Source organism: Pezoporus wallicus, unplaced genomic scaffold (genome assembly GCF_028554395.1).
Source record: "Pezoporus wallicus isolate ANWC-B61680 ecotype Strahan unplaced genomic scaffold, APGP_CSIRO_Pwel_v1 contig_6217, whole genome shotgun sequence".
Taxonomy (NCBI): Eukaryota; Metazoa; Chordata; class Aves; order Psittaciformes; family Psittacidae; genus Pezoporus; species Pezoporus wallicus.
The window spans coordinates 1252187-1280108 of NW_026637336.1; the positions used below are offsets into that span (position 1 = coordinate 1252187).

The 27922-nt window shown below is 40.2% G+C and overlaps 1 protein-coding gene across 2 annotated transcripts; it reads right to left on the reverse strand.

Moving 5' to 3' along the window:
- Nucleotides 1-953: 953 nt before the first annotated feature.
- PHF6 (PHD finger protein 6) lies at nucleotides 954-27409 on the reverse strand. 2 transcript variants are annotated; one of them, XM_057404899.1, is made up of 11 exons: nucleotides 27289-27409; nucleotides 22277-22456; nucleotides 21980-22081; nucleotides 18519-18652; nucleotides 18166-18209; nucleotides 8450-8616; nucleotides 8129-8272; nucleotides 6854-6958; nucleotides 5965-6098; nucleotides 5222-5351; nucleotides 954-4933 (listed from the first exon to the last, which is right to left on the reverse strand). In XM_057404899.1, exons 2-10 carry the CDS (start codon nucleotides 22412-22414, stop codon nucleotides 5222-5224), a joined length of 1098 nt encoding a protein of 365 aa, XP_057260882.1. In that variant the 5' UTR covers nucleotides 22415-22456; nucleotides 27289-27409; the 3' UTR covers nucleotides 954-4933. The 2 variants fall into 2 exon arrangements, with proteins under 2 accessions (XP_057260882.1, XP_057260883.1); XM_057404900.1 differs by having other exon boundaries at nucleotides 954-5351; nucleotides 8450-8613; nucleotides 27289-27408.
- Between the last annotated feature and the right edge of the window lie 513 nt (nucleotides 27410-27922).

The following is a 27922-nucleotide window of genomic DNA, read 5'->3' on the forward strand; positions in this document are numbered from 1 at the left end:
CTGGTGCTCCCTACAGTGAAACAAAAACCCCATCAAACCAGAGCAGAAGTGTAGAGAACCTCAACCAATTCACCGGTGCAGTCTGGCTGTGGGTGATGAATGATTACTCGGAGTTTTCCAAAGAGGTCTTTGTAACCTCACTTTTAAATCGGGGTCAGACCACGCTCCCCTGCTTCCTTACGGAAAGCAAAGCTGCGTCCGCTGCTTCTCCTGTTTTGGAAGCTTGTTACTCTGGTGTAGGACAAACTACGCTAGAGCCTTCTTTTAGTAGCTTACCAATAGTTTCTCTTTTCCATGAATCTTCCAGTTTTAACAGCTGACCCCAAGCTCGGAGCAGACGGGTGGAAGCAGAGACAAGCTGAGCCTTCAGGGTTCACAGCATGTGGTCTGGACCATCCCTTTGGGTAGCTGGGGTCAGCCATGGTGGCTGTGTCCCCTCCCAGCTCCTTGTGCCCCTCTAGCCTGCTTGTTGGCAGGGCACAAGGAGCTGAGAAGTCCTTGACTTAGTATAAGCACTGCTTGGCAACAACTAAAACCATCAGTGGGTTATCAACATTATTGTCATCCTAAATCCAAACCACAGCATGGCACCAGCTATGAGGAAGAAATTAACTCTATCCCAGCCAAAACCAGGACACACTCTGCAGTCCCTTGTATCTCAGTCTAAATTAATTCACCTTTGAAAGAGAAAAGTCCTTTAAAGGTGAGATTGGGACCCTGCAGTGAGTCAGCTCCTTCCCATTAACTTGTAAATGCAGAGCAGCACCATGCTAAGAAGAATACACCAGCATGAAGAGTTTTCACTAAGTGTCATACTCACAAAGCATGCATCCTCACTGCTCTCCTGGTAAAACGTTCCTGGGTCTGTAACCTCTATAGGAAATACAGCATTTATGCATTAAAATGACAGTTGTAGAAGTGATGCATTCAGAAAAAGGACAGATATGCAAAGATGAAATTCGTAACTCATTTATTGAATATATATATGCAAGGATACCAATAAAAAGAAACTAATACTGCAAACTACAACTTTGGAAGTAAAGCCAATATAACAGGAACAAAATATACATAACATTGTAGATAGGAATGCATTTACCCTCTTTCATACATTCCTTGTCTTTACACCTACTGTAAATGTATGTTAGAGCAAAAGCTGCAAACATTAGGCTAACCTGAGTGCTTTTTGACAAGCAACAGTTCTCCAGGATTCTTTAAGGGTTGAGATGTCACTGCTGGCTAATGGATGTGCATATATATGCATATATAGAAACTGCCTCAACGAGTATAGAAATCAAGAGCTGTGTTCTGGTTTTTAACCCCCATCACTAATACAGTGGAGTCTGGTGACATGGAAGAAGAGTTCCTATTTGCTATAATGTACTTTCAGTTCTCTTTTAAGATTAATTTCATCTAATGAGGATTAATTTTCTTGTCAGTCTGATTTGGCATATTAATATTTTTGGAATGCACTGATTATCACCTGCCAGAGAAGTCTGATATTTCACACAGATTATCACCTCTTCATCTTTCACTCTGGTTTAACATGAGGTTATTTTTCACACAGGCAGCAGTAAGAAGCAAGCTCTCCTCACTGATTCCATGTTTTAGGGCCAGATTCGGTACACTCACACCATCCTAGATCAGCAGAGCTCTTTGCACATGAAGATGGGACTTTGTGGAGTGTGGGTGTAACTCCTACAGCCTTCTCACAAAACCTACCTCCTGTGGATCAGGCCCTGCTGAAGGAGGAGAGCTTTTGATCACCTCATCTACCTCATCCTAGCTCGCTGCATTGAACCAGCCTCTCACCCTTCCTTGCAACGCAGAGACAGCCCAGCTTACTGCTACAGTGTGTGAGACTCTGGCATGACACCAGCTGTATCCTCAATTATTTGAACAATACCCTTCTGATACCTGTCCTTCCTTGGTACAGTCCTTTCTTGGTATAGCACAACCACAGATCTGTTAATACAGAGATAACAGTGAGTTGGGAAGATCTCTTCATACAGAGATACAGTGAGTTGGGGAGAAACCTCTTTTCTCAGAGGGTTCCAGGCATCTTTAACAGCACAAACTACTCTTGTGAGCAAAAGAAATGCCCAAAGGCCAAAAAGAAAGGAAAAACAAAGTGAAACCAGTTTCCTAAGACAAGTCTTGTTAAATTCAGGAGTTCTCAGATTGCGAGATGAAAGCAGAAGGTGCCTATTAAAGAAAGTTCTTGGTAACAAATGGACTGCATTACCTACCTAATTGAAACATACCTATTTCACCTATAGAGCACTTTCTTTACTTCTAACATTCTGGTAGATGCTCCAGAAGAATCTTCAATATACGCTTGCAAAGATTACATTGCTTTACCAAAAGAAAAACCAACCCAAAACATCAGACAGACCGTCTGAAATTCCAAGCTAAAATACACATAAAAAGACAGTAATGGCAGTATTTTGTCTTAAAAAAAACGATGTAAATGTTGGATACTATCATACATTGTCATGCTTTTGAAAACTACAATTAAGGATGTAAGAGATGTACAGTAAATACACTGCTGAGGTACATTTCTTCTAAATATTAACTCCACGACAGAATTACTCCCCAGCAGGTGATGCTACTTGGGAACATATAAATACAATTTGTACATTGTAAGGCACTTTTACCCAGCATACATGAGTTGAAGTCAGTTATGACACATTTGAGGCTCATAAGAAAGAGTTTTGCTTTCGACTTGGCTTCCATGAATTAATGACAGTTTGAGACAGGCCATCTCAGCACAAAGAGGTAACAGGTAAACCAGCCACTTACTTCTCTGCTACCCGAAGGTAAAGTGCTGCTCTGGTTCTTCGAGGCATGGAATGGGGTAATCTATTCCCTACGAGATGAATGACTGGACTGAATATTACACTAAGCAACCGACACACTATGAATTAGAGCTCAGTCTCAAATACAATCAGTATGCTGGCAGATTTACCCCATGCAACCGCAGTTAAAATACAGTAGCTGCAAACAAAGTGCCTTTTTACCATGGGAGGGCCATGTCTGAGGCACGCATCTAGAAGTCATTTCAACATTGAAGGATGGCATTTTGCATTCTAAAACTGTTCTGAGTGGCTGAAAAACGGTCGTGTTCTAGGAGAAACAGCACACCTCGATAGACACTGGCAATAATCGATCTGTCATTGCAATTCAAGTCACGCTTTTAATTGTGAAAGTTACAAATACAAAAGAAAAATGATCAATGGCATCATGTTTAGAGCAGGAACTGAATATTTTCTGTACACAGCAAAGAGTTCTTTCCAAACGGCATTATTCTCCAGGAAAGCAAACAGAATTGATTGAATTCTAACAGGTAAAATGTTAGAAACTCCAATATACAGTCATTGAGTCCCTCAAGACATTAAGGGAATGCATAAGAAGACAAATGACACACGTTAAATCTCTTAAAAATACAAGTAAAAAAATGCTACAGAAACTCGTGTTACAAATGAACTGGCTTTGCAATACCAATCACAGAAGAACTGTAGCAGTTTATAGTCAAATCAGTGTCTTTTGCTTGTTTCCTTCCTTCAAATCCAGGAGTTTTGTTGGGAGTTCAGAGTGAAACAAGTCAAACCCCTAAACAAACAAGTAAGGTGATGCGATAGCAACAGACAAACATGTGGACTAGGTTCAGCTTTTTGGTTTTATTTAAGTCTGAGCATGTGCTTTAACAGACCAATTGAAGAAGCTAGTAGCCATTAGAAATGACAAGGTGTTTTGACAGCAGTCACAGGACTGACCTGTTAAGTTTGGTATAGTCTACATATGATTATTCCCTACAGGAACATCAAACTCTAGCAAGTAGAATTCCATGATGCGATTGTTGACTTGACAGAAAGAGAAAAAATAATCGCTAAAACAATAATGATGATAAGCAAAATTTCTCATATAGTGGTCATAAGATTAAAAAATAAATACCAATCTAGCAAAAAAAAAAAGGTTGTTTTGTTTCCTCATTCTTCTTACAGAATATGGGACCTTTATGCATATTCTGGACAAAACATGAAGTGTTCCACACACCACAGAACACCTGAGGTATGGACGTCAGATACGGTGGCTAAATTCCATAGTGAGTTAAGAGTTGTAACTCTCTGAAGTAAAAGAGATTGGGCTGCAGAGTCCAAACATTTGTAGAGTAAGGTTTTAATCACACTTGGTGAAGTGTTCTTTGTAAATCAGGGACACAGAAAGGGATGGGTCCTTGGGGAAAAGAATGAACTACAGCCCTTTGGCATGAGTTCTAAAGCTCACAGCTCAGAACCAACAGCTGCTCAAGTAAATCTCCCGCAAACAATGCTGGGCGGAATGAGCAATCACAACAGGAACAACCTGAAATGTTCAAGCGTGATTTGGTGTACACTGAGTCCTTTTCTACTGTGTGCTTTGCAAGCAAAACCAGAGAGCAGCTTTCCCATGTACAGCCTCCGTAACTTGTGTATGAAGAGAATGCAAAATCACAACGTACCAGCTTGTTGCCACCACGAGCTTGTCCATGTTGTTCATTAAACTAAGCTAAGACCTTCCCTCGTTGCATGAATCCACTAAACAACTTACACGGTCCAAATCTTAAGGATTTTATTCAGTCCAGAAATATAGATCTTACTTCATTTCAATGTCTGCCTTAACTTTTGACACTGTACATATTACATATCATTTATATAGTGTTTCATTTTTTTTTTCCAGACACTGCAGACTACAAACTACATAATATTGACATGTAAAACTCTGCCACTTACTGAAGGCTCACACACATGAACGTTTCAGGCAGTTCAATGAAACTTCTAACAGAGGCGGGCAGTAAAAAGTTACTGACCCTTTTCTGAGTTTAGAAAACAATTTAAAAGAATTAGTAGTTATGATGTCTTAGCCATTCCCAGTTCTATAACTCTGTCCCTTGAACCTGTTTGAAAAACGATGAAAACAATAGTAAATTTAAAATCATACAGAAAAGCATTCAGCAGCTCTGACATTACAGCTAGATTTAGCAACAGAAATGAGGGCCTCCCTGCTTAGACTGTTACAAAGTCAGCTGGATTTAAAAGAAACAACAAATCCTCCCCAGTTTTCTACAGTCTGCCAATAAAAAGTACTTCTCTGCATACACTAAATACTTCACTGCAATAAACTACATTAAATGTATATTGCGTTTCGGTCTCGGTAACAGATCTGTCAGGAGGAACTTCCATACCTAGTTTCCATTGAGCTGCTGCTGAGGAATGTCATTATGGTCAGTGCCTAATTTGCCACGGCTTTTGCTTTCTCTTTCTTCATCCTCTTCATCTCTTTCATCGTTTCCACTATGGTTTTTACAATAGAGTCTAGTACAACAAAGGAAACAGTTAGGACTTGGACTGAAAGTATCTACACCCGACCTTCCTCCCAAGTCATTTGGAGATGTGCTACAAGCCTGTCACTAACTCTTTGAGCACATTCATGGTCTTCAGTCAGGCATCAGTTAAACTGAGAAAGAAAACAAGGTCGAAAACCAGGCAACAGAACTTTGGTGATGCTGGGTTTGGAGAACTGCTGCTGCACTGCACAGAGAATGCCCTCTTGTGGCAAAGCCACTCTGGCAACTCCACTGACACCAGCAGTTCAGAGCCAACCCCCCCCCCCCCAAATTAGCTATAAAACATATCAACGTGAAAAAATCATTACAGAAATTGCCCAGGGTTTCCTTAAGGTAAATCACAGATTAACCAAGGAGAAAAATACAATAAAAGTAAATGGATTTTCTCATATGACAACACTATTACACAGATTTTAAGTTAAAAGAGCATTTTGCAAAGTCAACAATTACTTAAAAACACCAATTAAAATGAAATCTTTTTTTTATTTCAATAATATACTTAACAAGCCAAGTCAGGCAGAAAATGTGCCATAAAACAGCTTCACTTTCAATATAAATTCAAGAATGACGTAGGTCCTTACTTATAAATTCCTCGTGACATATTCTCAATGTATTTAGCTTTGTCTTCTACTCCACAGTGGTAATGGTATGTTTTTATGCAGGCTTTAATTTCACACCCAATAGTAGCACCAGGCTGGCTGCAAAGTGTGCATTTCTGTGCAGGGGAAAGAAGAGTATTCAGTTTAGTGTTCCTCATATTTATGACTACCTTTTGGAACAGAGTTGTTTCTCTGGCAGATCATCCTTCCAATATAAAATTAACCAAAGATACAGGAAAACGCAAGTTATATAATACTAACCTATTAAACCCCAAAGACCAGGATTTAGCTGTCCATTGCATTTAAAATTGCATGTATTATTGCACTTCCAGGATCATTTTATTGGTATTGAAGTTAGTGTCTTAATATATGGGGAATCTTCAATGTTTTTTTCTCAAGGAACAATATTGTTAGGGGTTGTTCCCTCCCCCTTTATTTCTTATCACTTTAGAAACATCCTGAATCTTAATAAAATACAATGTGACATTTTACCAACGTCCTCACCTCAGAGGCCTTAATACATTTTCGTATTGAAACATCAAAACAGTTGGAAACACATCACTGCAAGAACATATTCTCCAAGTTTATGTGTAGTTTGACACTGTGCTGTAAGAAACACAAGATCCAAAGCTGCTATCCTATGATTACAGAAAGACTAATAGTAATTTACTATGTACATTGTCATAAAGAACATAATCCTATATGCCAAACCACCACTAATTTTTAAGGTGATGCCTACCTGGTTACCTGTTGTGACATTAACAACGCATTTAGATTTTGCATTTAAAAACAGATGGAAAAGACTGTTTCACAAAAGGCAGGAGGCAAAGCCACATACACCTTAGTAGAATCCCATTCTGCAGATACATACCATTCTTTTTCCTCTCTTGATTTCCTGAAGTACAGTTTTGATATCAAAATCACCAAACTCTGCCCTTGAAGTTGTTGTTAGCTGGACAGTGCCAGAAGAGAACAACTGTAAAACAAGCAAGTCAAAAATCACTTCAGTGCGATTAGAGATTTTTCCTCTGTATTGGCATAACAGAGTACTGAACGTCCCTTCTGTGGTTTCACACAGCATGTGTTTACCAACTAGGGACAAAACCATGCTGAGCAATGAGTATGATGGGTATTCCTCCTGGTACCTACCCGTCCGCTTTAACCGTTGCCTTGGAGAAATGTATTTTAAAAGACAAAGAAGTAGACAAGAAATAATGACATGCTGAAAACACAATAAATGGGCAATATTATCAATCACATGACCCAACTTTTGGGGAATATTCCATTTCCTTCCCTGTGACATAGTTATAATTCAGCTTCATGGCAGAGCCGATGCCAACATACCTGAAAAGTCCTGAGGGTTGACAACAGAGCACAGAAGTACCATCCCTAATAACATCACTCTGGCATATTCAGTTTAAACTGTCTTAAAACCAAAGCTCAGGTACACAAGGTAGTGAAGAACACTTCCAGATGCAAGGCTGCTGGCACATAGCAGCTTCAAGTATAGGAAGACAATTAATACTCCACAGATTGCCTGGACTATTTGTTCATTTTGAGGTACAACAGGGACCACTGAGGTTTGTTACTCAAAGCCCGACCTCATTCATAGGACTAGCAATATCTGCTCATGCTTATGGAAATTAGCAGATACTTTTCAGGCTGACTGTTCTCCAAATATGATCATCTAAAGGCAAGGAGGGTTTTCTAGAACTTCCATGTCCCACTTCTGAATTCACTGGTCAATAAATTAATGAAATTCATGGATTCTTCCCTGATTTTGTCTGAATACCTGTGGAGTAAAGGGATTTCATTTCTGTAATGGATTCTTTTAGTTGAAACCGTTTTCTGATTTCCTTTGTAAATACTGTGTATGCATTTAGATGTTAAGGGAGCATTTTCAATAAGCTAAAGCATCGCCCTGAGCTAATTCCATCTCTTAGCACGTAGCCAACTTCTATCCATATTGCCCACAGTGAAAATAAATGAATTGCTCACTTTGCAACATTTCAGTGCTTAAAGAGATCATCAGCACACAGACAATCCTCATGCATAATTACATGTGAGGGTGCTGTATTAAAATGTAAAACAGCAATTCAGACACAATTCACGTGATAGACTGGTTCACAACAACGCTGTTACTCACCATGCACTTATAGTGTGCTGCTGCCTTTTTGGCATTAAATATATGAAGCTTTCCTCTAGCTTCATTTTCTTCTTCACCTGCATGACAGAATCCACATTTAGGTTTTGTATCACTGGGGCTGCTTCTGTGGGGAGACCTGTCTCTCTGAAAGAAAAACATTTTACTAAAACATACTGCTGGGTTACAAATCAGGTTTCATTTTAAAAGCCTGTGGCCACCAGCTGGAGGCTCAGACAAATGCAAGCTTTAAGAAACACTGTATTTGCAGAGAAGAAACACGCAATTCTGTCTTCTAAGAAGTTGAGCATATTTACTGCTTACATAGGAACTGCTTTCTATTTCATCTGTGCCATGTGAGGACGTAGATCTAGTGTCTTCTGATTGCCCTTTTAAGTTTGTTTTCCTTGGCTTTCCCTTACGACCCCTCCTTTTTCCTTTGGGAGGTGAAGGCTCCAACTCGTGTTCATTGATACTTTCTTCTAAATCTGCTTTAGAAGTCAGAAAACATCATCAAATAAGATTCTAAAAGATCTTATGCAAAAGACACCAAACCAACAAACAAACCAGACATAACCTGTATTTCCTGTATTTTAACCAGAAATAAAACCAGCAGCTTTTCCCCCATTTGTGACAAACATGCAACTGCAGATCCTGAAAACATTTACTTCTTTATATAGATCACACATCTTTGCACCTTTATAACATATGAAGGTTTAGCATTTCATAGAATGTCTGCTTTCAGACCCCAAACCTGCCCTCAGATACATCTATTCACCTCCACTGAAAAGAAGATGCATTTAAACTACACTGAAATCAGAAAATGTTTTCAACCATGAAATAAGCTTTTAATTTAAGATGCATAACTCCAATGTAAATTGCCCTTGATGTTGTGGCAGTGTATCCAAATAACACCTCTCTCCTTGCTTTATATTAAATGATGCCTTTCGACTTAAGACAAAATTCACCCATTTTGACTGTAACATCAACACCGAGTTTTAATACTGAAATATATTTTGTCTCCATGAAACAAAACCCAGATTTCATTTTAACACAGTGTATTTTTACATCGACAGCTAAAAGCAGCTACCAGCTTACAGAAAATCACCCACACTGACAGTACTCCGGATAAAAGATTTACAGACCATTAAGAATGTAAGAACGGGTATTTCTAATACAGACACACCAAAGAGGTCTGACAAGTGCCTTTGAAAATGTCACCTCAGCTGCTGCATCACAGAACCCCAGCCTGGTTTGGGTTGGAAGGGACCTTAAAGCTCCTCCAGCTCCAACCCCTGCCACGGGCAGGGACCCCTTCCACTAGAGCAGCTTGCTCCAAGCCCCTGTGTCCAACCTGGCCTTGAACACTGCCAGGGATGGGGCAGCCACAGCTTCTCTGGGCACCCTGTGCCAGCGCCTCAGCACCCTCACAGGGAAGAGCTTCTGCCTAAGAGCTCATCTCAGTCTCCCCTCGGGCAGGTTAAAGCCATTCCCCTTGGCCTGTCCCTACATCCCTTGTCCCAAGCCCCTCTCCAGGTTTCCTGCAGCCCCTTCAGGCACTGGAGCTGCTCTCAGGTCTCCCCTTCAGGAGCCTTCTCTTCTCCAGGCTGCCCCAGCCCAGCTCTCTCAGCCTGGCTCCAGAGCAGAGCTGCTCCAGCCCTCGCAGCAGCTCCGTGGCCTCCTCTGGACTCACTCAAGCAGGTCCAGCATAGCCCAGCATTCTGACAGACTCCCCCCTTTGATACTTCAAATCTCTACAGTTAATATAGATCAGTTCTGCAATCTTAAGCTTGCTTCCAGTATGATGTAGTTAAGTTTTATCTAATAGGAAATAACCCGCTCTACTCAGTTGTTAACAGCTTTCCTGATCATCAGCTTTTCACAGGAGGATGCTTATTCTTTCAGTACGTAACCCCCACCCCTGCTCAAACCACAGTCTATTTCAGCAGACTGGTTCACAGAAGCATCCACACCCCCCCCAAAGAACTCACTTCTCAAAATCCAAACCACAAACATCAGTTATGAGTCCCCAAACAAAAGGAATTCCTAATCAGAGGATTTGGAACATCTTCTTTATACATTAATGGGCCACTTAACTGTATTGTTATTGTTATTACAGCACTGCTACGGCACTTATCATCATGGTACCAGGCCTCAGGATCCAGACAAGACATCCTATTTTGAGACTAAATGCTGCTTCTCCAGAACTCGTCTTTCTTATCTATTATCACATAAAAATCAAATCAAATTCCTATTTCCTGACTCAACCGCATTAAAGTTTGAAGTCAAAGACTTGAACATACTCCACAGCCATCAACTTGGAGTAGAGGATTACTACTGCCCAAGGCCCTGCATACAAGTGTATCCTATTAAGCTCAGTCTATTGTATCTTTTGCTAATCCCCAAGAAAGCTATAGCTTGTTGCACATTCACTAATGAAGGACAGAAAACTAACCCAGATGCATCACAACATGTTCATTCCCCCAGAGCTTTACTCTGTTGTAGAAGCAAAAAGAGGCAAAAATTGAGGAAGAAGTGAATAGAAATCTGCAAATTTTTCTGTTCTACAATGACAGATTATTCAGATACACACAGATATTCTCAAATTGCTACTGAAATCCATCGGTCCATCTATTAGAACATTCCCATGCTTTAATACATACTATTTTCTAATTAGATGATAAAAGTACCATTTCTGTTATTCTGAAAAAACAGAATCCATGACAACGTGGATTATCTACTGAAACAATGCTCTTCCCCTTTCCTTCTCAGGATTTACTAACATCACTTTTCATTTATCATTAGTTGCTGAATTCCCCAAGCGAGATGATGCAATCTAGGTATCACACTGCTCAGCCTGCATACAGCAACGTTTTAACAACCTCCTTCAAAGAAAAGAAATCTCTTATCTTGTACTGAACCAAATTTGTGGATCTTTGGTCTTACAAAAATGTGACTATTGAATTCATGACCCCTTAAATAACATCAGTAAGAAGTTAAAAGTATTCCTGCCAAAAGCATTCCATGGATTTCCCTACTGTATTTGATGAAGCGAAATGCAGTCCATTCATCAACATTCCTTATGTTTTCCAAAGCTCCTTATCAATCCTGTCAACCATAATGCTTTCCACCTCTTAGTCCACCCTTATTTGCTGAATAACATTAAAGTGCATCCTGAACTCTCCACAGCCATGCTTTCAAAACTGGAAGTGAATCCTAATTGCTAAAACCCAAGCACACATTATGAAAACCCATGCTTTATACGAGATGTCACAGCCCCCTTACAGAATCAAGTGCTTTTTTTAGTCTGCAATTACTAGAATATTTAAGATTTAAAAGGTAAAAATGCTCTATTTTGAAAAGATTGTTTCAGTGGAAGATAAAAAACCCCATCACCATTGCAGGGTTTTCCTCATAGGAGAACCCCTTCTCTGTGCTCCAAACTAACAGTTCCACACAAAGTTCAGAGTTCACTGAGATCAAGATGCTACCTGACCCCTTCATTCAAATACAGCTCCTTCAGATTCAGATCTCCTACTAACAGTGACACGGACCTACACATTAACAGCACCGAGATGGGAGGATCTGCTCTACTACATCTGTCTTCAAAACTGATTTATCAAGCCATTGAAGTACCTCTCATTTTTAACAGCACTATGAACTACAGTAACAGTACAGGAAGAGACTGTAACTAGCTTTAAAATACACCTGCCTTGGATGGTCTTGACTGCTCAATACACAGTTTGGATTGTGCCCTATCCCTCCCCTCAAGCCCACTGCCAGCTTACCCTGTTTCCCTGGCATCTGATGGTTGGGTGTTTCCAACTTCTCATGTCAGCTTGAACTAAGGAAAACACAAAAAGTTGTTCAACACCTCCCTGACCAGATGGCATTTTCTCATGGGTATCACCCTTCCTCTGAATCCCCCGAGACCCCCTAGATGTCCTTCAAATGCCCCTCATCCCATAGCCCATCACTGCATCGATTGTTAAAAGCATCACAATAGTCTCAACATAAAAGTCTTCAAAGGAGGTATCTTACGAGCTTCCTTCACAAGTCCCTAAGTGCTGTATCTGGAACACCAAGCTTGATATGCAATATGGTCTGAGGAGGAGGGGTGGGGATAGAAATCAAGAGGAAACATCCTATGTTTTAAAAAGCACCTAAGAACATGATACTGCAAATTCAGATGAGTGAAAAGATGAGCAGCAGCGAGCCCCAGATGCGCATGTTAGAAATCCATGAGCAGTACAAGGTACCACAAAATGCTGGATTACACAAACTGTTAATGGGGAGACTTCAGTGAGAAACCTAAAAATTCTCCTTTATCATGACTAGAAGGAAAAAGGATCAAGATGTTTTGCTGCTTATAATAAGGCTTGACAGAGAAGAGGTTGAGATACCACCCATCTATTCTATACTGCATCAGTTCAAAACACACAGGGAATCACCCTTTTTCCAAAAGCTAGGCTAAAACAAAGTAATAAAAGAATGAAGAGATTCAAAGGTTGTGAAAGAGCAAATAAAAAGAGGATGTATACAATAAAGGCTAATACTGCTCTCAGTATCCATCTCCTACACTACCTTAAACAACAGACTGAGCCAGAAGCGAAGGGGGCCAAGTCTGTACCAGGAAGATAACACGACTGGCAAAATATATCTGCAAGTAGGACTTGACATAAAAAGAAGCCAAAATGCCACATGAGGAAGTGGCTCAGACAAGCTGTTATGTAAATTTGCAATCACACATGTGTATTTTAAGTTTAGAGTGCATTTGGGATAAAACAGGCTAAAAATGACAGAGAACAAAAGCAACCTTACTGGATTTTTAGAAGAGAAACAACCTAGAGAAAGAAAAAAGCTCCCGAGCATGCTAAAGAAAGATGTGCTTGAAAGAGGGCTGCAACCCAATGAACCATATGTGGCAACATAATCATTTCAAATTGAAAAGAAATGTCCAAAAACCTGGCAAAACCTTATTGTCCTGGTAGTCATTTATAAAAACATGAATGCATCTATAAGCATTAATAAGAACCAGAGATTTGCATAAACCCCCTTGCAAGCAAATTCATTATCGGGTAAACCCATCATGAAATAACAGCAGCTTTTATCAGCAAATGACGTGAAGTGAATAATCAGAATGTTGAATATCATTTTTAGGTTGTTTGGGGTTGTTTTTTTTGGCTTTGTTTCTTTTTAATGGAAAAAGATCAAGTTACCTGAAACGTATTTAAAATGGAGAAAATAAGAGTTGAGAGGAAAAAACACTATATTACCCGTTTAGCTCCATCACTAATATATGTTCCAGAAGTACCAGATACAGGAACTGATGACTCTTGTCCAGAAGGTGGTTTTGATTGAATAGTAGCTATGTTATGAAGTACCTGAGATTATCTCTTTAAGTAAGTATATTTAACATAGAAAATGAACAAAATAATCTTCCATAAGCATACAATTTAAATGCTTTTCCAAGCAACTAATGGCTGGCAAAGACAATATGCTATCTGCATAACCAGAAAGCTGGTGACAACTGGTATGAGAAACCTGTTAAGCAGAAGTTGGCTGCCCAAGTTTCTATTTGTATTATCCCTTGCTTAGATAGGAAGGAGAATTACAACGTAAACACCACAGGGCAGCTCCTCAAACAGGACAAACCATTCACCAAATTACTTCTACATCTTTTCCCTTTCCATTAGCTGTGGGGTTTCCCATAAGAAAACACCATTGTGGTGCTTCTGCAAAATCCCTCCTTTAGTCTGGAACAGACTGCATAGGAGGTGGCTAACTTACTGCCTGGACCTACTGCATACATTTGATGCCATGTTCAGAGCAGCATTTTCCAGAAGACAGGCAACAAGAAGGCTGAGTTAGCAGAGCTCAGGAAGGATTTGTTACCATCCACCAGCAGACCTGAAATGACACCCAACTGCAACATCACAGACACTTTTATACCTGACTGCACTAATGCATACAACGTTAGGCGATTTATGTTGTGAACAGTGATACAGAAAAGGCAACTATGAACCAACCCTGATTAAAGGATCCACAGATGAATCAGGATATTACCTAACTATAAAGCCAAAAGATTGCAACCGTTTTTCCTGCCAGCCTCTGGCTTACAGTGCTCTGAAAAAGTACTTGGGTTGATAAAGGTCTCACAGAGAAATATTACCCTGACCCAACTTGCACAGTAGTATATAAAGCACAGATTTCACATTTAATCTTTAGAATAACATGAAAAGGATGCTGAGACAGGGAATGTCCTTATTTCCACTGTGGAAACATAGTTCCCTGAGGCGCTGAGGACAGCTACAATAGGAATTATTATGGACACTTTATTTTCTGACCCTGCAGTTCCCAAGCATCTGCTTTAATGTCCACAATAGTTACATTGCTTTCTCCATTATTTTTATTTTAGTGCTATGTCACAGCAGAATGAAAGTACATCCTTATCTTAGTTTGTATTAAACTACTGATGAGCAGCTGAACTTGTTCTAAATTCACCACAGGGGCCAGTGCAGCTCCACCTGCAGGGAACAAAGATACCAGATTTCCAACTCTTCAACAACTATTTCCAGTACACTGGAATAAATTCCAACAGTTCCAAAGCCTCGGTTCAACAATACTCTATTCTTCAGAGGGAATAAATGCAATTGTATCAAACTGAACAGTAATTCAACTAACAGTTAGCTGTGATAGTCTGAAAGCACTGGCACCAATCCCTGCAACCTGTCAGGTACTGAAAGCTTGGATGGCTTGCCTAAATTGCAAATTAAACTGTTCCTTGGAGTTCAGGTCAGATTGTTTTGTTAGGTTTGTAACCAGCAAGACACAAATCTAGACAGGAAGCTTCCAGTAACTTGCTCTGCTCCTCTGAGTGGCTACAAATCTGTCGACCTCCCAGCCTAGTCCAAACTGTGAAAGCACCTCGCTTTGTCCTTCTTCCAGTTACTGGGAACACAGCATAGAAGAATCACTCTGAAATATATATACACGCACACACACACACAAAGGAAATATAGAAGAAATACAGTTTTCCCATTCTACATCCTCTGAAGGATAGGCCATACACATAAATGAGACAAACTCAACAACCTGCTGTAACAGATAATGAATTTAAGAGCACAATACTTTCCTGCTGTGTTTCATATTTTCCTATTCAAAAAAAAAACAGGAGGTAGTTCAGCAACTCCTGTCAATGAAAGGAAAATTTTGTCTTGATGAGTAGAGAGATACTCAGTCTGATGAATTCTTGTGCCACTTGAACTTCATGACAGCAATAAATAACATCTCAGAGGTCCTTTTTATTAGGTTCTGATTGGGCAATTTTAATTCTAACACAGGTCCTTCAACCACATTTCTGTGCAGCCCCAAGGAACTGTCTTGAACCATTATTAAATGGTTAATAGATATTCTTTTTAAACCAGAACTTCTAACAAAAGCAACATCAGCCAGATTTTAGACTTGAACAACTATTCCCCCCAAAGCACCTATTTTCTAGGGAAGGGAAATAATACCCACATCTCACTATTAGGAACAGTACAGCCTACAGAAAATGAACTCTTCTGAACTGCATCAAGCTGAACCCTCCCCAAAACTCTTTGAACATTCACTAGTAGAAGCGATAGAATAAAAGTATTTGGACTGCAACAATTAAATATGGATACAGAGAACAAAGGATAACCTCCCCCCCCAGCTGTTCTACACTGACCAAGGGAAAAACAGAAACAAACTACATCCCAGAGCAGAAGCAATAAGCTTCCATTAAAGGACTGATAATTCCAGTGACTCTGTGCACCTACACTGAGTGACATAACCACAGATGAGCTTTAACTATTCTGTTATGAAAACACTGCTGAGAGCAAGGATGCAGGAAAATGAAACAAAACCAAGAGAGTAAAACCTTTCTGGTTTTACACTCCGCCATTCTTTCACACTGAAATTCCTCTTTGCTATTAACATTTTCCTTCAGAAATGAACCCACAAAATACATCTACGAAGCTTAACCTCCCCATCCGGTTACCATTCCAGTGAGGAGATTCCAGCATTTAAGTACTAAGAAACAAAATTCCTTCATCGGCTCTGAAAACCACACAGTTTATTTCTAAAGGCAATTAAGTTTTCAATGGAGCAAAATACCGTTGCTATACAATGCTGTAAGTCATTGCCATAAGACAGGTGCAATATGTACTTTTACAGTCTTTAATTTAAAGGAGGTCTATCACAAAAGAGACCTGGGTTTTGGCATTATCAAATCCCTAACTGTAAGTAATTATATCCTATGGGTACAGTTCCCTAAACTGTGCAGACTACAAAGAGAACATACTCTTTGGAACATTTAGAACATACTGGGTAAAATTCCAGTCAAATATTACATAAAAAAATCCCAGAAAACAAAGGAGTCAATTCCAGCTACACATATTTCTATAATTAAATACCTTAAACCAAAACCATGTGGGAAGTTCAATGCTAAATAAGTTACTATTGGGTTCTTCGGCCTCGGTTTTTCTGAATGATGGTGTTTATTCCTCCTTCTCTAACCCTCAATCTAAGAATCTCTTTGGATGAATCTAGTTTAATGCTTTCATAAACTGCCATCACCAACACTTAAGAAAACAGCCAGTATGCCTCTAGCAATTTTTTCCCACATCTTCCCAAACATATCCATATCAAATTGAAAAGCCTTTGCTGTTAGAGAATGACATTGTAGCAGTGGAGATCATGGTTTTCTGGAAACTCTTGAAGAAAGCACAAGTTCAGATCCTGCAAGGAATTCCAAGCAGAGAACTCTTCCACTGGCATTGAGTCCATACAGAATTGGAGGCATTTTTTGGTAGATGTCCAACATGGAGCCATTTGGGAGGTAATATAAAAGATTTTGTTGAAATACCAGGTAAAGTGGTTGATCTCTCTCTGGACTCAAATGCCTTTGATATTTCTAACCCCAAACCAAAGTGCCAACTACAGGAGAATGTGGCCCTGTCTCTCTGTAGAAATAACACAACATGCATACTGCTTTTCTTATTTAAACCTCATAATAGCAAAATCAAAGAGTCTTTTAGACAAAGTGCACAACAATAATTATGTAAATAGTCAAAAAATAAAGTGTTCATGTGGGATTTTCTACTGCCTTCACCATCATTCTGAACACTGACCTAACATCCAAACCTTACCATTAATATATCCGCTACCCACAGCATAAAAGTAGTGCATTAACTTAAAAATATATTTGGCAGAGAGAGACTGCAGTATTTATGAATGTGATCTTCACCAACTAAAGTCACATACATGTTAATTAAATCTGATGACATTTCAGTTGAAAGCAATGCAAAAAGTAAACTAACAACTGTTTGCTTACCCAATTCAGATAGAGTGGAAAAATGGGAAAAGGAAAAATCCCTGCATAAATACACAACAGCACAACTAGTTTGGAATTGTAACGGACCACATGATTTATCTACGTTTGTGGCATATCATTCCTCATGCATTTCACTACTCTCCTCTGCAAAGAGGCACATGTTTTATGAATGTATTCACAGCTTTTTTTGTTCATCAGAATGACTCAGAACTATATTTGTAAGTGATCTGATCACAGACCTCTGCATTTACTATTGGGTCCCTCTTACTTGAAGAGTTAAACTATTTAATAGTTTAAAGTGAGTATTTAGAAATACTAACAATAGCAAAAATCAGCTGTAACCTGACAATATATTTTAGATGTTAATATTGTGTATATTTAACTACAAATACAAGCTAGCTTTTTCCCCAGAAGGGAATGCATTACTTTTACCCCAAATTTGTTTTGACAGAACATGAAATCTTTTGAACATCCTAAAATTGATGGTTTGGGAGGTTTTTCTCTACCTCAACCAATAATGTTTAGAGAAAATACAGCAATCAGATGGGCTTCCAAACTCATTGTTTCTCAAAAAAAAAAATGTAGTTCTGATTTTTCCTGAAACCATTTTTATTCTCCAGAAAAATTCAATGTAACCAAGTATCTTTCTACAATGGGAAAAATTTATATTGAATAATTTTACCTTCAGAGTTATGCGTAGTTTTCTTGTGTTTTCGACATAAAATCCTATAAACAAAGTAGTTGAAAACTGTCAAGTCAGTCACGATTCACAGATTATTTACTCATCTTTTAAATTTAAATGCCAGTACATTTTTTTTTCTCCCACTTCCAAGACAAATCTTGCAGGGAAAATACGCTTTTCTGGCACATCACTAGTTTGAATGCCACAATCATCATTAGAAAACTTTAAAACAGTTTTGTTTAGATTCCAAAGTGGGGTTTGGGGGTTTTCTTTGGGGTTTTGTTTCTTTTTTTTTAAACAAAGAATGTGAAATATAAATACAAAAGTAAAGATAACAAATAAATAATAGTTACATGTAAATGCCTTGTGAGGGTTTCTCTCTTATCTGAGCTTTATCATGCAAAGCACAGTAGTAGTGATACGTCTTGTGACATGTTTTCACATCACAGCCGATGGTCGCTCCAGGACAATGGCATAAAGAGCACATCTGTAAAGGACAAGAAAGCACAATTCATGTTACTGTTGGCTTACTGAGATCAAAACCAACATCGTAATCACCCCTGGTGACAAAATAAATGAAGTTATGCACTTGGTGTTGCTCTTTCAGCTCTTGGGTGGTTTTAATCAAGGAGAAATTTGCTGCAATTCTGCAACAGTGCCAGAACCATCATATTACATTATCAGATTAACCATTAACCATCAGATTATCAATTAAGTGAAGAAAATAAGTAATTTACTTTCATGGAATGTATTTGATGATGTGATGAAAGCAACACAGCTGTTCAACTAAATAACTCCCTCCCAAGGACAAGCTGTTTGTACCAACCATTTCAGAAGTTAGAACTCAAACTGTACCTGTTGAACACTTAATGACATTACGAAGGTAGAAGGAATTAAAAAGACACCCATTTGGCAATGAATCCTGCAGTCAGAAATGCTGATGACCTGCAAACCTACCTTAGTCTCAGCAGTTAAGTTTACCTCTTTTTTTTTTCCCCATACCTTAAGTCATTTCCAAAACCTGAATTTAGTGAAGTAGTTGTTAAATACAATGAACTGATTTCAATGATACTAAATTTTGTTCTTTAGATTTATATTACAGAAAAGGTTAAGTGGGAGCATGCTGCTTTACACTTCTTTCCTGAAAACTAGTTCTTGTTGTAGTAGACTCATCATTGCTTAGGATACATCAACTATCATGCACCTAACCCTGTCTTTGAGGAATATACTTCCTGTCCGCAGCACTGGCTTAGTCAAGTTCTTGTTAGTCCCAAATATGCCAAATAAACACCCCATCAATGTTATGTATCATCATCCTGGTTTTCAATTTTAACAAAGTTAAACTGAACAGTAAAAATGTCAAAGTCTTGGATCATCTCCGTTTGCTCCTCTGCAAGCTCAGAAATGGTCTAGCTACATACCGTTCCTCAGTTGTTATCTCACTGGTATGAGTATTTCACCTCATAAATTTGTTATACATTATGGCTTAAAATAAAATTACAGCTGATCAAAGCTCTTTATAAAAGCCTAGGTTTAAAATATATCCGTCCATCCATTTTAGTCAGTACTTGAGTATTCTCAAGGCCAGAAATGACTAAAAGAAAACTTTCTTTTTATGAACACCGTGATGTATGACCAAAACAGACCACAGGTATTTTTATATTGATTTATTGCTCTATGTTTCCTGACAGGAATAAAATATTTATCCCCTTGATACAAGTCCTGCTGCCCAAATGGTCACTGTCAGGAGATTAATTCGTTCCCAAGTTAGAACAGGTACGTGTGAAGTCTGACAAGCTGCAAAATAAGTAAGCCTTTTGAAAAAAGCCTTCCCATGCACAACTAACAGCAAGAATATCACGAGTGCCTTGTACTGCCAAATATTTAGACAAGTCCTTCAGTTTTTATGACTTGCCTAGTAAGGTTTAAACCCATAAACTTTTCTCAGACAGAAACATATTACCATCAGAAAGGTTCTACACGTCAGTCACTGTCACTTCAGTAAGGACCAAGCCTGTTTCCAGCACATACCTGGTCAGCAGCAGCACCTCCTGAAGGAAGGCAACTACGTAAAGTCTGTCAGCAGACAAATTTAGTCCAAGCTATCAATATAATTACTTAACCCAGTGCACCACGCTGAGATATTTTTGCTCAGTGAGCTCCCACATAAAGGAACAGGCTGGAACTGAAAGCAGACCTGAGAGGGGGTAGCTGGGCTAACGATAAACATTTCACTTTAAGCTTCCCATACAGGTCAACGGAGAAAGACAGAATCCTCCAGAGAGGGATTCAGAGCTGTAGTTCTCCGACTGCTACAGGCAGAGATAAAGCACTTAAATTAGGATCTAAAATGGTCTCGTAAATTCTCTCCACATAGGAAATATCTCAGGACTATCAATCTAATGGATTAACCAGATCCAGGATTTCTGCAGAAAGCTGAACAAAGTGCCTGATATGTACAGCTGCTGAGCTCCAAGAATATATCCATCCACGATGCTGTTCCTTGCATCAGTGAAGGAACATAAAGAGATTCAGAAGCAGAAAGACAGAAATCATCAATGACATAAAAAGAACCATAAAAAAACCCAAACATTTAAGAGACCCAAGAATCAAAAAAGTTTCTTTCCAATCTCTAGTTCCATATAATACCATGTTCTTTGAAAATTCCCAACCACAACATAAATGACTTGTGAAGAGTTATTTCTTTATGCTTCAGCTAAACAGAGCAAATAAAGTTCCCTGTGTTGGAAAGGATTCAATTGAAACACTGGATGAAATATTAGACTATTAGTATACAACTGCAGTTCTACAATAATACTTGGGACTACTCTTCGTAGTCCAAGACCTGGTGAATGCATTAGAGCGCTTTAAATAACTAAGCTGAAAATGTTTAATGTGAGGAGCGAACTGATCATTTGTTAAAGGTATTTTTAAAAAGGCAAATGGAAAATAACTGGGTCTAAATAATAATAATAAAAAAAAGAATAATAATAAAAAATAATGAATCAGCTTCCTGGGAATTAAAAAGTCATTGCTGCTCAGTTCTCATGTGGAGCTGTAATCACTACTGTACCCACATATCTCTGTTCAGAACTCACAGAATCATCTATTAAGTCATATAAAAGGAAGCAATGAAAGTACTTTAACTTTGGTAGTTAAATGCAGATTTTGGCAGCAAAACCTAATACTCATAAAGACACAATAATACCCTCATGAGGTCCCTAGAATGTGGGTTTCTTTCTGGAATCTAACAGAAAATAGATTCAGTAGATTAGCAACATAAATATAGGAATGCTGTTGTTCATATGCAGCCCATTAAAAACGGGCATAGTCTGTAAATGAGTTTGCAAATTGGCTTATCTGCTCCATCTACATTTGCCAATGAGGAAAAAAGTGACCGTAAAAATAATAATTCCGGATTTATTTTTTAATAATTCCATAATTAAGCTACAATTCTAATGAGGTATTTACATGAGACCAGAACTTGACTGGAATAAACAAGCTACTTTTTATCCTTGCCTACAGATACTTCAGGGCTTGGTTAACAGACACTGAAATTTCATTTCAATGTCAGTATAACCATATCTACTGTCAGTTTCTGTTCATAGGTCAGAGACCAATTTTACTTCAACATCTTCTAAAAGTTGTCTATTGCCTCAGAACACAGACAAAGGGAGCACTTAAAAAATAAAAGGAAAACAACAAACCAGAAAACATATTTATATATATTTATAATACACTGAACAACTTCCTGGTAAACTATATAGAAGAAAATATTGTCTTCCATTTTCAAGAGCCAAAAATAGAGACTTACCAGTTTAGTGCCTCTCTTGATTTCTTTCTGAATATCTTCAATAGAGAATCCACCAAGACTCTCATTATCAGTGTGTGAAGATACCAATGCAGATGAGAACAGCTAAAATTATAAAACAAAACCCATTTTTTAAGGGTATAAGTGATACAGAACATTCACATCTATAAAACCCACCAATGTTTCAAATTACAGTGATTAAGCCTTTGTGCCAAAGCCAGAGCTGGGTGAATTTGTCACTGGTTTGTAGTCTTTTACTAGCTCCCTACATTCCTTTTCTTTTTTCCTATGGTAACTTACCATACATTTGTGATGTGCTGCCACCTTCTGGTTTTCTGACATCAATAATTGTCCACATTCATTATCTTTATTAGATCTACAAAACCCACACTTCCTTTGTCTTGAAGAGACTTTTTTCTGTCCGACTGAGCTTGTCATGATTTTAAATAACCTCAGAATGCCACTCCAATCCTCTCAAAGCTACAGGGAAAAAAAGGTGCAATGAGCATGTTACCATCAACAAAAGGCAATTTAAGTTACATTTATAAATACAATATTGATTGCTTGAAAGCGATCTATCCCTCTTTACCCTTTTCTTAACGCCACTTCAGGGTATCCAAATAAACATACAGTGCCATAAAAAGCTGGGAAAATACTGCAGGAGCAAGCAGAATTAATTCTTCCGGCAAAAAAAGGCCTTAACATTAATATAAAACTCTGGATGCTAATACAAAACTTAGGGGAGAGTAGAAAACATACAAAAGTGGAAAATACAACACAGTCTTTAGGGAGAAAAAAAGGTTACTGCTACTCTTTCATTTCATTCTTACAGTTTTATATTACAGCAAAGAAATCGCTAGAAAATGCACTGCCTGTACATGCAATAAAATTCACGAGACCAACTTCAACTAGGAAAGATAAACCCCAGAGTCCAGAACACGTTATAAGTGCTCCCAAAGTCTCAGGGCAGAGGAGTTATTACCCTTAGATGAGGATGAGATGACAAGATAAAACCTGGGCATTTTAGGTACTCCAGAGATACATCGTGGCCAGCCAAACAGCATTAGGTACCGAATTCTAGCAGTTATCTCCGATTACCCTGCTGTAATGCAAACCTTTTCAAGACCCACAATTTAGGACTATCATTGCAGTTTTCAGTAAGTGCATGAGAGCTGCTATTAGAAAAGTAACTGAAGATTAAACCCAACAGGAATCACAAACTTTTCACCTGTTACCATTTTAAACTGCAACACCGAGGTCCCAATCCAGAGGCAGACACTGCAGGTTAAAAAGGGGAAATACAGAATGTGCTGTTTGGACCAGTATTAAGTAGTTTGTGTTCATTTGCTTCTACATTTCCCAGGAAATAAAATATAATTCTCTTCAAACAGACCTTCTTACAGCTTTTCACTTTGGAAATCTGCGCTTTACTGTCAGAATTTGCCACAACTGCAATGAAAGCATCCTCCTCAGCCTTTGTCTTCATTAGACTCATCTAAGTAAGAAAAGTCCCTATATAGCTTGATATTTCTGTTGGGAAAAAACACCCTGAAATCCATTCAAAAGAACTGCAGAGCTGCAATACATCCGAATCATGCTACAGTGGCAATGTGCACCAAAATGCATGCCTGGGCTCTGGAATTAGCACAGGCGTACCTGCCTGCTTCCCGGTGCTAACGCTCGGATCACTCACTGGGTTTCTGATCGAAAGCAGAGGAACGTCATTAAGTTACTGTTGGCATCTAATCCTGCTAAAAGACAGTCCCACTGGAATCTCACTCTCCTATTTCAACAGCTTTCAGTTTCAACTGCGTGTCTTGTGATGTTTACTATGAAACTCCTGCATCAAAAGGTGTCTGTCCTGTAGCTGTTACAGCTTCATTTGCTGGCTTTCCTAACTGAAAGCAGTTTAGGAGCCAGTGACGCATACTCATAAGAAGAATGCACAGATTCCAGATCTTGCTGATTTGCACAAAAAAATGTGCCAGTCTGGATCAACTGGTCACACCCTTCTGCAGTGCCAATAGAGTCCTTAAGTGTCAAACACAAAAGAATTACTATACTGTATTCTTCTGGAGGAAAAACAAAACAAGACCATTCTGTAATCCCTTCTGCGTAGAAAGAAGGAATGATTCCTGAAGGAAACTTATACAGATTTTTAGTTAAAAAACAATAATTAAAATTATTAAACATAATTCTTAAAACTCAAAGAAAAATAACGTTTAGGAGCAGGAAAAAAGAATACCCTACAAAAGACATGGGCAAAATAGCATCACAAAGATTTTTTGTTTTCAGGTCACATTAAAAGGCTTAACATAAATCGCATAGTGATGGGTTAGAAATACATTAAATTAAGTTAAAATGCAAGAAGCTCTGCTTTGGTATTAAGAATTTGATACACACAATCATTTGGGTCTGTTTCATTTTATATTCAGACTGTATTATCAATATATTGACAGCAGTGATAGTAGTTCTTAAAAGGAAGATCAAGAGTTTACTTGAACATACACACACGTTCTACTGCCTTACAGGAATAAGAATTCCTGCTATAAAACCCAGCTCTCCTTCCATTTAATAAGCAAAATCATATTTTAGGAAATGCAAGCAATTTATAGAACACATAAAAATGTATTAAGTGACTCTCATCATCATTCATTTAAAGAATACTAACTTTCCCAGCACCAAGATGCTAAAGAACCTCCTCACAGCTGGCTCAGTCAGCTGCCCTCAGCTCTGTGCCTTCCCATGCGCTAACAGCCTGACAGAACCCAACTTCTTCAAGTACTCTGGCATCATTAGATTTTTTAAGGCTTACAGTGAGGTTAAAACTAATGCCAATATTTACCTCATGGTGCACTGATGTTGGTATTAAAAATCAAAATAAACCCCTCAATCCTATGGTTTGGAATACTTCTTCAATTATAAATAATTTAATTATTTGTAACACAAACAGACCAAAAGCATCAGGGTACACCAGAAAGGGGACCCACATTCTATTCCCCATCACATTAAATTACTCCGGAAGCGTTTTACGAGGATATCTAAAAGTCTTCTTTCCAATCCTGCACTCTTTGCATTAGTCTTTTCTCTATCACTGGGTATTACCACTGGATATTAACACTATTTATTTTCCTGCATTTCTAATAACTGCAGGAAAATAAATGAGCATGAGGAATATTTCATACGCTTTTCAGTTGTAAACCTCTCCCTAAACTACGTGTGTTTGCCCATAAACGTGCGAAAACACTCCCCTAGGACCACTTTTCTTGTGCCAAAACCTACTTCTTCCCCTGTCCATTTAAAAATACTCATTTTTTTTTGACAACAAGAACCAAGTCACGCAGCTCTGCTACAGATCCAGAGTCGTTATGAACACAAACACTCCAAATTCAGTTTTCATCTCTCGAGTTAAATCACCCCAAAGCAACCAATCCAGTTTGCCAAGTATTCAGCTGCATTTCCTCGGAAGAAAAATAACGCACCTTCCAAACAGCTCACTAGTTCTGTTTTTCCATGTTTTAAAAGCTAACAAGTAAATAAAAGACTTACAAAATAGCATTTAAACATCCCGTTGCCAGAATCTCATTTGTCAAAGTCTCACGGGTTTGATCACAGAAAGCGATGTGCTACGGAACCTCTGACTGGGAGATCCTGACCAGAACTGAACACGTGTACCACAAACCACAGATGATTACATACAGATAAGTTTTCCATAGGCTTGGTCTCAAAAAACAAGGGAAAGTTTCACATACCCTCAAGTCACAAAAGGAAAAACTCATTCCGTGATTCTTCCCTCCAAAACTGGGGTTCATTTACATTCACATTTCTTAATGTCTACTAAGGTATTCTTCACAGTGCTTCCCCCAACAGCACCTTTCTTTTTTACCTTTAAAACAAAGCGTTTGACAGACTCCTACAGTTTGCATCCTGTTTACTAAGTTCTAGATGATAGATTTTGGAACATAAAAGAGCAGCGCAAAGGAGGATGCCCTCGGTGCCCGAGTCATCGGTCAGCATCCAGGAACAGAAAGTAACCTGCATTCTGATTTCTATTTATTGCCTAAATACGCTTCAGGAGCTTCCACCTGTTTCTAGGAGTTAAAGCCCCACTTGTAGTCCTAACAAAGGGCAGTAACCCCCACACTATGCTTTCCCATGGGAAGCTGGGTTTGCTGTGTGATTCCAGATTCATAGTACTTTAAAATCACAACTTTTACTTAAAGAAAACCTACAAGAGAAGTACACAAGTGGTGTAAAATACCAACACCGAAGAGGTTTGGACTCTCAGGAAACATTTGTGTTCATCTTTCCCACGATGCTCACTACCAGATTCTATGCTCAAGAAACTTTTAGGCGCTTTCTAGTTTCTGGAGTCAATCACCCATAACTGGGGGTATTATTCTGGAGAAGGGGGGTGAAGCTGTGGAGAAGGAGGGGTCTGCAGTTGAGCGCCCAAAGTCACAAGTCCCACGGAAATCTCTACTCAAGAGTTAAGCTCACACAGCATCCTACAGCCACTAGAAAAAGCGGGATAAGAACTTCTCCAAGTAACTTCCTTAAAGGAAAAAAAAAGCCCCAAACCAAAGGGGGTAAAGGTGGGTGCAAGGGGAAGGCCCAACGCTGGGAAGTCTGAACAATAAGAGCAGAACAGGTTAACTAAACACTACACAGAGCCCGCAGCGACGGGGATCGGGCAGGGCACAGCAAAGTTTCCACGCTTCCTGGGAAGCAAGAGATGGGTCGATAACGGCACCTCTGCCGCTCGCCTCCCCGGGGGTACGATGGGGCTCGGCGCGGCGCCCTTCGGCGAGGGATCGCTGCGATTCCCCCTTTAAAGGCCTGGCCACAAGCACCGGCGAGGCCTGACCCCCCCCTCCCCGCCGGAGGGGCTGCCGAGGGGGGCTCAGTGGGACGCGGAGCTCCCGGGAAGGGCGATCACCAAATTTTGGGGGAAACGGGACTCGGAGACAAGGGGGGGCGGATCCTCCAGGGAAGGAGGGAGCGGGCCGAGGCGGGCGGAGCGAGCGGCTGCCGTCGGCTCGGGGAGGGGGCGGGGGGCGGGTAACGGCACCGGGGGTCGCCCCCTGAACAGGCAGCGCTGGGTGCCGGGTCCTGCCCGGGGGTGTGCAGCTCGCTGAGGCCCAAGCACCGGCGGCGAGGCGGCGGAGGGGCAGGGCGGGCTCCGCGGGTCGCGGGGGCTGCGGACGGGCGGGCCGGGGTCTCCGTGCCTGCCCCGGGCGGGCGGCAAAGCGGCAGTTGGGCGGGCAGCGAGGCGGTTGGGCACCCGGGCGGTCACTCAGTCAGTCACTCACCCGTGTGGCGGGTGTGTCGCCGGGGAGAGGCGCAGCGCTGGCGCACCCCGCAGCCCGTCACCACCGGTCGCTCACGGCCGCTCAGCTCGCCGGGACCGTCCCTTTCATTCGGGGCAGGGGACGCTACGCTGCGCCGCCGCCGCCGCCGCCGCCGCCGAGCGCAAGCACGCACGCACGCACGCACGCACGCACGCACGCACGCACGGTCCAGCACCCGGTGTGGTACCACGGGGGATTGTTCACCTCTAACTTGGTGGTGTAGGGCTGGTGATAGCGAGGAGCTGTGTGGCGGCACATTGGTGAAGCTGGCCCAAGCACCAAAGCGTGGTGTAGCGCAGCGCCCTGCATTACTGTGGGGATGTGGCCGAGGGGAGGGGGCTAGGGCTGACTGTGCTTTACAGTGCGGGGTGGAGTAGTGTAAAGCTGTCTCCGGAGAAAAAAATCTTACGGGACCAAATCTGGAGAGGGGCTTTGGGCAAGGGGATTGGCTTTAACCTGCCAGAGGGGAGACTTGAGGTGAGCTCTTAGGCAGAAGCTCTTCCCTGTGAGGGTGCTGAGGCGCTGGCACAGGGTGCCCAGAGAAGCTGTGGCTGCCCCATCCCTGGCAGTGTTCAAGGTCAAGTTGGACACGGGG

Bases quoted from the DNA above. Each gene is read 5' to 3' on its own strand.
- PHF6 (XM_057404899.1), bottom strand. From the start codon at position 22,414: ATGACAAGCTCAGTCGGACAGAAAAAAGTCTCTTCAAGACAAAGGAAG. The intron at 18,653-21,979 runs GTAAGTCTCTAT...TGTCCTTTACAG, and splicing joins TCAAGAGAGGCACTAAACTG to ATGTGCTCTTTATGCCATTG. The intron at 6,099-6,853 runs GTATGTATCTGC...TCCCCTGCACAG, and splicing joins TCAAGAGAGGAAAAAGAATG to AAATGCACACTTTGCAGCCA.